At 44.1% G+C, this 14,960-nt stretch overlaps 1 protein-coding gene across 4 annotated transcripts in view; it reads left to right on the top strand.

Annotated features, from left to right (window-relative positions):
- Positions 1-14,960, top strand: part of DYM (dymeclin) — a 241,013-nt gene that overhangs the window by 9,724 nt on the left and 216,329 nt on the right. For all 4 annotated transcript variants that reach the window (XM_063319472.1, XM_063319471.1, XM_063319469.1 and 1 more), the window contains one exon: positions 2,433-2,613. In XM_063319472.1, coding sequence (XP_063175542.1) covers positions 2,559-2,613 — 55 coding nt within the window. In that variant the 5' untranslated portion in view covers positions 2,433-2,558. The remainder of the gene's footprint in view (positions 1-2,432; positions 2,614-14,960) is intronic.

Genomic DNA, 14,960 nt, shown 5'->3' with positions numbered 1-14,960 from the left:
TCCCGTGCCTCTCGTATTTTTGGGAAAACGGGTTAAATATGGGGCTTCGGGAGCTGCAGCGAGGTGTGAGAGTAGCTTGTAGAGAGCAGAGAGAAGTGACTTGCCTTAGTAGGAGGTGGACTAAGGATTTAGGGCCTGGCCAGAGCGCTGGCACGAGGAACTCAGGAGTTATAGGTTAAGGTGGAGGAATTTGAAGGCAGGGCTCCAGCTACGTCTTGTTTGTCTTCATCTTGGAGCAAGTGAGCTGCCCTTATGTGAGCTGGAAAGCATGAGCAGAGGACGAGAGCTTCAGTCAGACGTGGACTTGAACCATCTCTACTCCAAGAAATAAAGGTTTAAATGTTTGACCTTTAAGTCATTTAAAGGTGCAGGGAAAGGACTTGAGCCAAAATAGGGGTCCAGGGCCAACAGCATCGTTGTTGGCTTCTGCAGCAGCTGGGTATGTGCAAACCGGGGGCTGCGGAGCTGAGATGTCCGTGTACAAGCTGAACCTTGATTCTTGATCCAGTGATGATCCAGTATTCTGCAAACTGGCTTCTCTTCTACTTTACTCTCTACCTTTGGTATTCATTGTCTTTATTTCAAAGGTTGCCTACACCAAGTCTTGGGGTCTTTTCTTCGAAGCGGCAAAATTTGTATTCAAGTAAGATGCATTCATTCTGTTCTGAGTAAACATCCAACCAAAGTTCTGGAAATCCTCTTAAACTAATTACATTTAATAATCCTTTAATGCTTCTCCACAGAATTCCCTGGCACAAACGTCCATTTTCACCCCTGGACCGCTTTTAAATTTCTCTTCCTGCAGGTGACAGTCCCTGTGACAAAAGTGTAGACGGCGTCTTCGGAGCTTTTTGCTAAATGAAACATGTAAAGGTTATTGTATCTCTCTCCCTTTTGGTCAGATATAAAGGGAGAAGGTGGAAACCAAGCTGTCTCATAAACTTAGAGCTCCCTGGGTGCTTCTAGAGCAGCTAATAGTGATGGTGGAGGATGGAGGACTAGAATGGGAAGGAAGGAGTGTGGGATGGTGTTTTCCCAGCCTATAGTATCCCCTACAAACAAAATTTAGAAAATAATAAACATTTTCCTCATTTTTTGTAGGATCTGACCTATTTTGTAGAATCTCACCTATCTTTATTACTTGTTAGTATCCTGTGCTCTCCATCTGTGCTGGCATTTTATTTTTGAAATATTTGGGTACTGTGCATCCACTCTAAATCTTGGATATAAGTTCTTCAGCTAGCCTCCGTGATGGCTGCAAATATTGCAGCTTTTCCTTGCATCTCTTAATTTCTTTTTGATAAGTTTTTTCCTCGTTTTTATACTGGTCTTTATTAATATTAACTGCTACTAAGATGGTCTTTTCTGGAAGTAAGTGCTTCTGCAAAGGTGATGATGAGTCTCCAGAATCACTCGGGTACTGATTCTCTTAAACAGATCTTATATTTTCAAGACCAAGGGAGGAGTTGCTGTTGAGTAGTATCTTACATCTCGTTCTTGTGTCTTATGAGTATTTAGGTGACACAGTAATACGTTGCACAGCGTTTTTATCTTGCTGTGGGCGCTTTTTCTGAAATACAAACTTCTATTAGTCACAGTTATTTCTCCTCCAAAAAAATGGAATGTTATTGAAGCTGATGTCTTGGAAAGGTATCAGATGCTTAGGAGCATCCCTGGCGTACAGTTAATAGCGCGGTGGTGTTTTTTTTCTTTAATTATATTGTTTATAAAGGTGAGAAGTGCTGATAAGCAGCATGGAGAACTGAAATCTCATTCTTTGTACAGATCAAGTACAAGAGCCAATACTGAAAAGAGGATTTGGAGTGTGTCTATACAAACTGCTGCTGTGTTGCTTCAAAAAGCAGATTATTTTACAGAGATCAGGAGGTTCACGTGTGGTCAGTAGTACCTTTCCTCACTCGATGCAGGTTATCTGTGCAGCACTGATAACAGCGGTGCAAGGTAGGGCCTTTCAAGGTGTAAATCATCAATGGCAAGCAGGATTTAGCTCACAATAGGAGTAATTTTCCTAGCTATCTGTGCATATTCAATTGGAAAACGTATTTTTGGAATAGCTTGTCAACACCCCTCTTTAAATTGTGAATTCCCTGCAGTTTTCCCCACTGGTGGCAGCCTTGATACCAATACACCTGTGTTTCGCCGACTGTAATTCATGAAAAGCCAAGTGAGATGATGACTGAAGTATATAGCACAATAACTTCTAAATCCCTTGGATGAAGATGTTATCGTCTTAAGCTTGTTGAAAGAAAATCTTTTTAATGCCTTCCTCTGTGCCTGTTTTCTACATTTCAATAATTGTTCGAGGTAGTGAACTAAAGCTTTACTTTAAATGATATAGCTAATTTAAGATCCGTATATTCCTGATGTGTACAAAAGAATTTACTTGTTCTCTTTTTTTTTTTTTCTTGAAGAAATGAAAATTTAGAAAGAGATTTGCCAAATAAAGAAGAAGATGGGAGCAAACAGCAGCAGCATCAGTGAGCTTCCAGAAAATGAGTACTTAAAAAAATTATCAGGAGCAGAGCCCATCTCCGAGAATGACCCGTTCTGGAATCAGCTCCTGTCTTTTAGCTTTACCACTCCAACAAACAGGTAAGGTGGTGCTTGTTGACGAACAAAAACGTTGATAATGTATTTATAGAAGTGACAAGCCGGAAAGCAAATGAGTGGTTATGTTAATTATTCCTGGTTTAGGTAGCAGGGGAATAAATGCCTACGTAAAATGGACTGTTGTTTCTAATTTTGGAAGCTCTTTTCCACTACCTCTTCCATTCCTGTGGGTTCCTGTCTTCATAACAGCGGTAATTTCTGTTCATTGTCCCGGTAGCTGATCAGAAGTAGGGTCCGTAGTGTTTTGGGGGAGCTTTTCTTTATTTCTTTTGCTTGGTTTTTTTGGTTGTTGTTTTGGGGTGCGCTTTTTTTTATCCTTTGAGAAACTCTCTCGTATTTCTGGAGTTGCTGAAGACTCCCAACGCATGATGTTTCCTCTCAACTTACCGTGAATTGTACATCTTCCATAACTTAATTGTAGGTTAACTGTTGATTTTCTTAGTCTGTATGGCTTTTTTTCCCCCTCTCTTTTACTTTTTAAACGGAAACTTGGCATGTTGTCTGCGTAAAATATTGTCTAAATATCTAAAATTCAAGTTTTGCATGTCATTTCACTCTAGAAAGTGGTGTAGCTATAAACAGAATTAATATTTTTTGTAGGGACCCATGGCATATCTCCAGAAATACAGAACATAAATCCTTATGAATTCTGTTAACCCAAATCCGTGGCGAAGTTCACTGCCCTGTGTATTGATTATCAGTCTTAGAAGAACAGTCTGCTATTGCTTGTTACTTTTAAGTATCACTTAAACTGTTTTTGCATTTTACAGTGTGACCTGGTACTTTTCTGTCAGGGGAATGTCTGTCTTGCTCCCTTTATTATTAGCAGCATTTCCTTGCAATTTTTCCTAAAGGGTCATAACGGACTCTATCAACCCGCTTGTGTAACAGGTCTAAATAGGGCACCGTGTGTTACTGCTAAAATTGGGAGCGCTTTTAATCTTTAATAAATCGGAAACGTGTCTGAGAGCTGTTCTGACCAACTTCATTGCCATCTTTCAATTTTATTTTATTTTTTTGTTGATAAAACGGAACTGGTAGGCGAGGGTGCGGTTGTTTGTTTTTTTTCAGGTGAAAAACTAGTGCAGATTTATGACTACCCTGAGCTCTCGAACCGCGAGTGTAAATTAGTGATTGAATGAAGGATGGAATGCAATTTCTAGTGAGATGCAGTTTGTGTGTTACATGACCTACCTCTGTGCTGTATCTTGCGCACAGTAGCTTCTGGAAGGCAAAAATGCATGTTTATTTTCCTAACCATTAGGAGCAGATCTGGTAGCTAATCTGTGTCTCACACTAGAGTGTCGGTAAGTGACAGCTCACACACGCGGGAGGGAAAATGGTTAATGTAAAACAAACCAGGGGGCGTTTACTAGGTGTTGCTTTTGTAAAGAGTGAGGAGGAGGAAGGATTTTTGGCTTCTGCATGGAGAGAATAGCCAGAGTGTAGCAAGACGATACAGTGCTGTGAAGGGTTGTAAACTCATAAAGGGTGGTACCTAATTGGCAGAGGGTGAGGGAGCGGTTCCTTTTTTCTATAAGATCCCTGAAAACACAAGATTTATTTACATCCTACCCATGACTAACAAGATGGACAATATTCTAAGAAGTCGTATAATACCACATTGTTTTGTGGTGGTTTTTTTTAGGGCAATTTCTTTCAGTTATGCTACCGTTCCTCCCTCCTCCAGCCAAACTAAAGGAGTTTTTCATAGGTTGCTTTGCAGCTTTTTTTGCGCCTATTTCATGGAGTCAGATCCAGTGCAAAATAAGTTTGCTTAAAAAACAAAACAAAAAAACCCAACCAAACAAAAAGCCCCCAAACAAGAAACATAATTAAAAAATCAAGCAAACAAAAAAAAAAAACCACCCCAAAAAACAACCTGATCCAAAAGCAGGTTGAAAGTTTAATTAGCTGAACACCAGATGGTGCTCTTGCCTGGCAGCTAGAAGAGAGGTATTTTTAGCGGCATCTTTTTGTGCAGCTTGGTAATTGGAAGGAAACAGAAATTTCCCATTAAGTTGCATCTACCTGAGAGAACCGTTTGACAAATGATGTCAGACGATGTTGGCTGCGCAGCACCCTCGGCCATTGTCAAAATGTGGTAACCTTGCCTGCAGGAACCAAACAATGGAGGTCAATGTTAATTTCTGAGATTGAAAGCTTGCGAAATATCGAGTTAACTCTGTTTTGTTTTAATGAGGCTTCAGTGTAGGTCATCCTTTTGACAGGAGCAAGATGCAAGTTTTGGACTGTTGAGGAAAGCAGCCAGTTTTCACCTGTCAAACAGGACACAATTTAAAGTTTTCTTCTCTCTTCAAATTACTTTTTCCAATTGTATGCTGCAAAATTAGTGTGTTTATAGTAGGCGATTCCTAGCAAGTGTTATTGGGAGCCGTGTAAGTGCTGTGTGTTGTTTTCATGGAGGTTATTGGTGATATTCTGGAGTAAAAGATCACTCCTACTTCCTCGAATTTTTGCAAAGATGGGATTAATGTGATCCCCAGGGAGAAGGGGGTCATGTTTTCTGGATGCTGCCTTGGATGTACTTCTGTTCTACATATGGCAGTACTATAGGGAGAGAGAAGGAGAAAAACATGAAAAGAGAAGGTAGTAGGGTAGGAAAAGCAAACAAACAACTAAAAACCCAACCAAAAACCAGTGACGTGTGGGAGCTGGTGGGGCTGGGGTAGGTTGCTTTCAGTGAGAGATGCCTGACAGATTCATAGAATCAGAGAGTGGTTTGGGTTGGAAGGACCTTAAAGCCCACCCAGTGCCACCCCCTGCCCTGGGCAGGGACACCTCCCACCAGCCCAGGTTGCTCCAAGCCCCGGCCAACCTGGCCTTGAACCCCTCCAGGGATGGGGCAGCCACAGCTTCTCTGGGCAACCTGGGCCAGGGGCTCACCACCCTCAGAGTGAAAAATTTCTTCCTCAGATCTCATCTGCATCTCTCCTCTTCCAGTTTAAAACCGTTCCCCCTCGTCCCATGGCTCCCCTCCCTGCTCCAGAGTCCCTCCCCAGCTTTCCTGGAGCCCCTTGAGGGACTGGAAGGGGCTCCAAGGTCTCCGCGGAGCCTTCTCTTCTCCAGGCTGAACCCCCCCAGCTCTCTCAGCCTGTCCTCCCAGCAGAGGGGCTCCAGCCCTCCCAGCATCTCCGGGGCCTCCTCTGGCCCCGCTCCAACAGCTCCGTGTCCTTCTGCTGTTGGTGCCCCAGCGCTGGAGGCAGCACTGCAGGGGGGTCTCCCCCGAGGGGAGCAGAGGGGCAGAATCCCCCCCCCTCGCCCTGCTGCCCACGCTGCTGGGGATGCAGCCCAGGCTGTGGGGGGTTTCTGGGCTGCCAGCGCACATTGCTGGGGTGTGTTGAGCTTCTCCTCCACCAACACCCTCAAGTCACCTTGTTGAAATGTACCTTGATTTTAAATGTCTGTTTATAAAAAGTTTTGGGGGTGTTTTACAGTTTTCAGTGTATGTTTTCTCTCTAGTGAGGACTATATGAATAGTGCTTTGCTTTACAGAAGCTGTTCCGAATTTGTCCAGGTACTGCTGATCACAGCTGCCAAAGGAAGATCTTTTGGGCTGCCAATCCGAATTGGATCTTCTGAGGAACAATAGTCTTTTAATCCCTAAAATCAGAAGCCCGGGGCCTTGGCTTGAGTGTTGGTCAGTTACTGGCTTTTTACTCTGAGAAAGATGGAGGCCTGATACCGTATCTGATCTTGTAATGGCACTGCTTTCCCCTTTCAGTTTGGTTGATCTCGTCCTCTATTCATCCATTCCTCATCTTCCTGGTCCTCTCTTTTGCTTTCTCTCCCCGCCCCTACCCCATTGTATACATTAATTTATCTTTGTGTGGGTCTGTGGATAGCTCTTAGCATTGCTCGTTTACTCAGCCATGTCTTCTATATTGGGTTTATTTTTTCAGTCTGATAAACTTTTTCATCCGTTTCTGTGAAGAACACAAGGTAGTTTGCAGGGGGGGCGGAATAAAGTTTGCCAAATTTGCTACTGGCTCTGAAGTTGCTGTGTCTCTGGCGGCAACCCTGATGCAAGATACTCTCGCCCTTTCACTATCCCTTCCAGTGTGTATTTGGGTCTGCTGTGGGTTTCATCAGGAACCAATCTGTCTGAAAAACAACGCAGCAAAAAGAAGTGTTTAGTTCTTCAGGCAAGTTAATTCCCTAGAGCGATTCACAGCGTGGCACCACAAAACAATTCTGACACAAGGAGGGATTGATTTTGTGGGGGGGTCGCAGCAGACTGTTGGGCTAAAAGGTGGGATTGCTTAAACCCGCTGTGCCATCCAAAAATGAACGTGAAAGCATGTGGTCAAAGCAGAGCTGGCTGCTGGGAGTGTAATATCCTGCTTTTCTGGGCTGTTTGTTCTTCCTCTCAAAAATGTTGATTTTTCTTAATAGTTAAGCAAGTATTAAGAGAGCCTAATTAAGTGGGAGTAATTCCGGTCTGTGCAGTCGCAAGCCCTGATCATGAATCAGCCGTCAGTAATCAGAAAGGAGCTGAGGATGAATCCCTGCTCGCCGCCCGCGACTCCCCCGGCGTGAGCCATAGTAACAGCCGGAGCAAGTCTCGGGTATTCGGCAGGTAAAGCCGTAGGGGCCTTACACAATTTAGAAGCGGTAGGAGATAAGTATTGTATGCGTAAGTGCTAGTAAAAGGAAAAGCTACCAGCAGTTCCGTTTTCATTTTCCTTGTGCTTTTCGCTGTAAAAGGTGTATTGCGATCTCCTCTTTCATAAAGCAAGTCACGGCTGCTGAGCAGGTAAAATCCCGTTGGGCTACAGAAGTGTCTGCTGAGAAGCTTCTGGTTGCAGCCATTAGGAAGTATCTGGTATTTAATTTGCTCTCCTCCGTGTTCATTTTTTTTATTCTTCACGAATCCTTATTTGTTGCACAGAATGGATTCACGGGAGCGGAATTAAATTCGTATCAAACCTCTTAAATGTGTAACGTCCTACATTTCGAGCGGCTGACTTATCCATCGAAATACTCTTTGGATATTGGAAAAAGAAAATACAGTTTTTCTGGATGACTTTTTGAGTTGTCGTGAGCAAAAGCTGTGAGGATTACTTTGGAGCCCTAGCTCTCGGTTTAGGCGGACCTTTGTGTTTGTCTGGCTCTCCTACGAGTTGCTACCAAGAATGCAACCTCCTCCTTAGCGGTGGCATTACAATTCTTTCCTGATGGAAAACTGAAAACAGAGTTAACTAACACAGAACTTGCTGAAAATCATGTGCTTAATATTTACTGTTCCACTTTGTTCCTTCCCCGGAGTTTTTAACGAGTCGCTGGTTCAAGAATGGTGTGCATGAGCCTTTAATGGCAAGGCATAAAAATGAGCAGCTTTTTTTTATGATGCCTTAATATGGTACATTTTTTTTAAATTGGTACAATAAATTATATGCAGCTTTTTATTCTTTGACGTTCTTCCTCCCGACTAGTCCATTAAAGTCAGCATTCCCACAGTATGAATTTACTGAATGGGCTGATTCTTCTGTTTTGCATTCAGTGGCAAAGAAAAAAGCTTTACTTAGAGCAAAAAAAACTGTCAGGAAAACTATTTTTTTTTTATTTTCTTTTTCCTCCCTGTCGTTTAGAGGATGTAGTTGTCTGCTACGGTTTGGGCCTTATTCATATCACTCTAAGGGTAAATGTCATGGTATGGGTATGTTTATAATTACAGTTTGTACGCATAATGTTTTCCCTTGCCATGTTGAGATATTTTAACAGTAGTCACTGCCACTTCGAAACCTCTAATATTGCGATGCCTTGAAAATAAAAGCAGATAAAAGCACATTCGTCAAAGATGACTGCTGTCAGGAAGCAACTTTCACGGCCTTTTATTAATTATGGTTTTGCTGATGTCTGTGGGACTGATTGTAAGTAGATTTAAAGTAAGGCAACTGAATTCAACCACTCTAAAATAACTCCACTGATTTTTTTTTTTTTCCACCTCCCTCCTTTTTTTTTTTTTTCCCCTCTTCTTTTTGGAAGTAACGGGTTTTTACAATATATGCCAGAATAGCTGACCGCAGCATCCGGCTTTCTGGTGGTATGAAGCCAGAAATAAAAAGCTGCAGTCAATGAAAACTATGACATTTGTTTGAGCAATAGACTGCTGAATTTACCATTCTTCCCCACCTCTACTGAAAAGATGTTTTCTTACAGAAAACTAACATGCTGATGAAGAAACTCCTTGCACTGTGATCGGTAACCACAAATGCAAAGAGATTAAATCCCAACAGAATAAAAAAAAATCTTGATGTGGGATCAGTTATGAAATGATAAAGGAGCAATTTCAGCAGGACAAACCAGAATTTGTATTGTCTAAATACTGTTTCAATATTATGTTTTGCTTGGTCAATAATCATTGCATATATGTGGGATAACTCCGAATTTTCACTCTTCCTTGTGAAATGTAAAGAGGCAATTTTGGCTTGTGGCAGTATTCCCGTATACTTGTGTGGGTGTGCGTGCATCCAATTCCCAAACGGTATTTGTACAATAGTAAAGGTTTGAGGGGTTGAACTTCTCTATCAGGAGGAAGAGGTGACCTCTAGAATCGGAGGGGCGATATTTGAGCTTGCAAACTTAAATTTGATTTTGATTTCGTCCCTTCACTTCCTAGTAGAGAGTCCTTATTGCGTGACGTAGACATGGTGGTTGTGCTGTCCTCTTCCCTACAGTAGGGGGTTATCCTTGATTCCTCTTTACTTCTATTGCTGATGTGCGATACCTGGTGTCACGCGGTAATCACTGCCGCTGTAAAACCTCTCATGGTTTGAGGCCTTTAAAACAAAACAAGATAAAACCATTTTCTTTAAAGAAGTCTATGCTGTCAGGAAGCAAATTTCACTATCACTGTGAATTATAGTTTTGCTGAAAGCTGTGGACCTACTGTCTGCATAAAAAAAGCAAGTAAAATAATTTCTTGCTTTTATAAAGGACTCTGAAAATCATAGAATACCAGATCGGAAGGGACCTCAAGGATCACGTGGTCCAACCTTGGACCGAGAAATGCTGGCCACCAGATCACAGGATGAAGCAGGAATCCCTGTGAAGCCTGGAATTTTTTCCTGGAGCGTGTGGGAAGCAATCCTGCATCTCACACGTCAGCTTGGATCTAAATGAGCTGGTCAAGCCTGTGTGGTTAAGTCTACTTTTCTTTGGATCCTTAGTGTTTCCCCCAGTGCTCACAACCAGTTTGGATCCCCCGCACCAGTTGATACCTTTTGCTCGTGCCTCTAGAAAATTGTAGAACTGGTAAATGTGGTTGGGATACGTACAACCTTCCCGAAACTAAGTGATTTAGTTTGGGTAGTGCCAGTTGAAATAAATGACTACATGTACAGACTCACTCGGGTCACTATAATTATTATATTAAAAATCTGTGGCCTGAAGCTGGTGTTTGTTGCCATGTGGACGTGAACATCTTCCGAAGAGGTGTCTCCTCCATGGCAGGGCTTACTGGGTGTTACTGGGATGCCTGGGTTTCTCCTGGTGATGCTCAGCAGGGCCATCGGGCAGCAGGAAGGGTTTGCTTATCTTGCTGCTTGGTTACTGCTAGAAAGTGATAACCTTTTTCATGTTGAAAATGTGCTTAGTGGTTCTTAAAAACAAGGGGATATTTTACTTCTCCGTTCCTAATGAATCTCCTATTTTTATGTGTTCTAGAAAATACTGTTTTTCAGAGGCTTCTTTTCAGTTCTGAAAAAGCGTAATTTTTATTTTCTCACCTCCGGGTAGATAAAATTGCAGAGTGGAAAATGCGTGGGATGTTTTCCTTTTCGTTTCTGAAAGGTTGTTTTTGTCCTGGATCCTCCCATAGGTGCTTTGTTACAACTGAGTGTAATATATTACCATCCCTATTAATATAATAATATAATAATATAATCCCTAATATACTGTAATATAATACCATCCCTAGAGGTATTTACGAAATGTATAGATTTGGCACTTCAGGGCATGCTCTAGTGGCAGAGATTGTAGGGGTTTTGTTTTGTGGGTGTATGGTTGGACTCGATGATCTTAAAGGTCCTTTCCAACCATGAAGATTCTAGGATTCTATGTTAAAGGGGAACAATTTAAATCCATTTTAGACTTTTTTTTGTCCCAAATAGGGAGCTCCTAGATTATGTATCTATATTTGTGCATGTGTATACGCATATATTTGGCAACAAGGCAGTCTGTATTCCTTGGGTGAAGGTTTTCAAAGAGAACTGGAACTTTTATTTCTGATCAATGCAGTGAAGCAGCTTCACTCGCGGTGTTTGCGCTTGTTATTAGAGATGAAAAATAGTTTGTATGTTACCAGTGCTGCTCTCTGGATTAATGACAGGACGGATGTTTTAGTGTTAGCTTTCCATTCTTATATTCATTCATTAACCAAATGTCATCTCCACAGGGATTAAAAAATTAAAAGCTCATTAAAAAGAGCGTGGCCAGCAGGTCAAGGGAGGTCATCCTCCCCCTCTGCTCTGCCCTGGGGAGGCCACAGCTGGAGCACTGGGTCCAGTTCTGGGCTCCCCAGTTCAAGAAGGACAGGGAACTGCTGGAGACAGTCCAGCAGGGGGCTACCAAGATGATCAAGGGACTGGAGCACCTCTCTGCTGAGGAAAGGCTGAGGGCCCTGGGGCTGTTCAGCCTGGAGAAGAGCAGACTGAGAGGGGATCCCATCAATGCTTATCAATACCTAAAGGGTGGGTGGCAAGAGGATGGGGCCAGACTCTTCTCCGTGGTGCCCGGTGACAGGACAAGGGGCAACAGGCACAAACTGGAACATGGGAAATTCCATCTGAACGTGAGGGAAAAACTTTCCTTTGAGGGTGGCAGAGTCCTGGCACGGTCTGCCCAGAGAGGCGGTGGAGTCTCCTTCTCTGGAGATATTCCAAACCCTCCTGGAGGGGTTCCTGTGCCACCTGCTCTGGGTGACCCTGCTCTGGCAGGGGGTTGGACTAGACGATCTCCAGAGGTCCCATCTGACCCCTGCCAGTCCGGGATTATAGAGCAAAGTCAATACCGTAGCTGGTTGTAGCATTTCTTTTGTGCCACCTTATGAGTCTTGGCTCTGCCATTTTCTGTCTAAGTGTTAATATAACACTTCGCAGCACACAAAAAATATGCAGACAGCTTTTTCCATGTGTCTTGCTTCTTTTTCCTGCCCAAGTGAAGGAAAGCAAGCCACTGCTAAGCTTTGCCCTGGGTACCTGGGAATGGGCTGCTATTTTTGTACCCCCCCGCTATCCTCTCTCCATGAACCCATCTGTGGGGATGTAGCAGTAGCATTTCTTCAGTTGAATGTGAGAACACTGTGTGTGTGTGTGTCGGGGCGACGTCCTGCTCTGGTTCCCTCTCACTAGCTGCTTCTGTTGCATGAACTGAAATTCTGCAGACGGTGTTGCCTAGTGTTGAGGATGGCAACATTCATTTCTGTGCTCCTGTTGCGTGAATAGGGGGGAGTGAGAAGTAGTTAATTTTTTAAGCATTAAACTTCATTTTGGTAGGAGAAAGAATGACTCGAGTGTTGAAAGCTTTGCTGAAGATCATAGAATCATAGAATGGTTTGGATTGGGAGGGACCTTAAAGATCCTCTAGTTCCAACCCCCCTGCCCTGGGCAGGGACACCTCCCACTGGATCAGGTTGCTCAGAGCCCCATCCAGCCTGGCCTGAAAAACTTCCAGGGATGGGGCAGCCACACCACCTCTCTGGGCAACCTGGTCCAGTGTCTCACCACCCTCATGGGGAAGAACTTCTTCCTAACGTCCAGCCTGAATCGACCCATCTCTAGTTTTAGTCCATTCCCTCTAGTCCTACCATTACCCGACATCCTGAAAAGTCCCTCCCCAGCTTTCTTGTAGGCCCCCTTAAGATCCTGGTAGGCCACTAGAAGGTCTCCTTGGAGCCTTCTTTTCTCCAGACTGAACAACCCCAAGTCTCTCAGTCTGTCCCCATAGGAGAGGTGCTCCATCCCTCTGATCATCCTCGTGGCCCTTCTCTGGACACGCTCCAGCATGGCCATATCTCTCTTGTAGCAGGGGCTCCAGAACTGGAGGCAGTACTCCAGGTGGGGTCTCAGGAGAGTGGAGTAGAGGGGGAGAATCACCTCCCTCGACCTGCTGGCCACGCTTCTCCTGGTGCAGCCCAGGATACGATTGGCTTTCTGGGCTGCTAGTGCACACTGAGGGCTCATGTGGAGCCTCTCGTCCACCAGCACCCCCAAGTCCTTTTCTGCAGGGCTGCTCTCAAGCCAGTCACTGCCCAGCCCATATCGGTGCTTGGGATTGCCCCGACCCAGATGGAGATGGAGGACCCTGCACTTGGTCTTGTTGAACTTCCTGAGGTTGGCATGGGCCCACCTCTCCAGCCTGTCCAGGTCCCTCTGGATGGCATCCCTTCCCTCCAGCGTGTCAGCCGCCCCACACAGCTTGGTGTCGTCGGCAAACTTGCTGAGGGTGCACTCAATGCCACTGTCCATGTCGCTGACGAAGATGTTAAACAAGACCGGTCCCAGTACTGATCCCTGAGGGACTCCACTTGGACGTGGACCCATTGACAGCCACTCTTTGGGTGCGGCCGTCAAGCCAGTTCTTTATCCACTGAATTGTCAGTCCATCAAACCCGTATTTTATCAGCTTGGAGACCAGGGTGTCATGCGGGACAGTGTCAAAGGCTTTGCTCAGGTCCGGGTAAATGACTGTCAGTTGCTCTCCCCTTGTCTGTTGATGTTGTGACCTTCTCATAGAAGGCCACCGCGTTTGTCAGGCACGAGTTGCCCTTGGTGAAGCCGTGTTGATTGTACCCAATCACCTCTTTGTTATTCTTCTGCCTCGGCAGCGCCTCCAGGAGGATCTGCTCCGTAACCTTACCAGGCATGGAGGTGAGACTGACTGGCCTCTAGTTCCCTGGTTCCTCCTTCTTCCCCTTTTTGAAAATGGGGATTATGTTTCCCCTTTTCCAGTCAGCGGGGACTTCACCAGACTGCCATGACTTCTGGAATATAATAGATGGCGGTTTAGCAACCTCATCCGCCAGTTCCCTCAGTACCCGTGGGTGTATCCCATCGGATCCCATGGACTTGTTCGCTTTCAGGTTCATCAGACGGTTGTGAACCTGATCTTCACTTATGATGGGCAAAATCTGAAGGTCTTGCTTGGTCTGACACTGGTTTTGATCCTTGCCACTTGTAGAAATTAGGCGGCTCTGTGCAGTTTGTTTGAGAACTTTGTGCATGGTTTTTAATAACTCAAAGGGAAGAAAAAACAAACTGTAAGAATGCTATACTTTAAAAGATAAAATGGGGCTTTGAGCAAGCTGGTCTAGTGGGAGGTGTCCCTGCCGGTGGCAGGGGCTTGGAACTAGATGATCTTAAAGGTGTCTTCTAACCTAAATCATTCCGTGATTCTATAACTGCTTAGAAATTAGGGGAGAAATGAACCATAATTAAAAGCTGAATGTCTGCATGTTTAAATCCTGGAGTGATTACAGTAATCACTCAGGCTGTGTTACACGAGTCCCCCAGCATCTTTGGAAAGTGGGAGGTGGGTCACGTTGTGTTGGGTTGCAATTACTCAGTCCCTAAGAACTCTCTGGTCAGTTGGTGTCCAATATAATATTCACCCTGCCTGTCAGCTCGCAGGACAGAACACATCCTGGTGACAAGCAGCCAGATGGACAAATTTAGACCTTTCTTTTTTTTTTAAAAAAAAGTGCAAAAATTCCTTGTTGCGTATAGATGGAGAAAACTGTTGTCTGTGGTTGCTGGTGGGGTGTTCTAGCTTTATACCATTTGTTTTTAATTGTTCTGCATGCTCATAGCACTGAAACGAGACCACCTCTGAGACAAACTAATGTTTTTAAAGTGTATGCAAAAGTGTAAGGTTGTTCTTTCTGCAAAACAATTTAGAAGGGGGGAAAGAATGCCGATATTCGATATCAAAGAAAGCCAATCTGTATAATCTAAAGTTGTCTTAGGATACTCAGCTGTAGGTGAAGAGCTGTCTCTGCTGTCAGCTCACTGCGCAGCAAATTAGTCTGATTTGCAGGAAAATTCACAGGCATTTTAAAATTTAAATTGTTTGATGCCTTTATCTTGAAGCATTTCCCATTGAAAAGTTTTGAAACTTTTCAAGTTTCAAGAGCACGACTCCACATGGGTTTTCAGCAGCCGAGGTGGTTTTAGGGGCTTCCCACACGGCACCACGGTTAATCTCAGGTTGATGCAACAGTTCTTAGGGCTCTGCTGTAAAGTGGGTTACTGTCTACATTTAAAAATGGAAAGAAGGGGAACTGTTTCCCCCCCTCGCTGTCTTTCAGA

This window comes from Chroicocephalus ridibundus, chromosome Z, assembly GCF_963924245.1.
Source record: "Chroicocephalus ridibundus chromosome Z, bChrRid1.1, whole genome shotgun sequence".
Classification (NCBI taxonomy): domain Eukaryota; kingdom Metazoa; phylum Chordata; class Aves; order Charadriiformes; family Laridae; genus Chroicocephalus; species Chroicocephalus ridibundus.
Note: the sequence above shows the minus strand (reverse complement) of the source record. Positions and strands in the feature narration are given on the sequence as shown.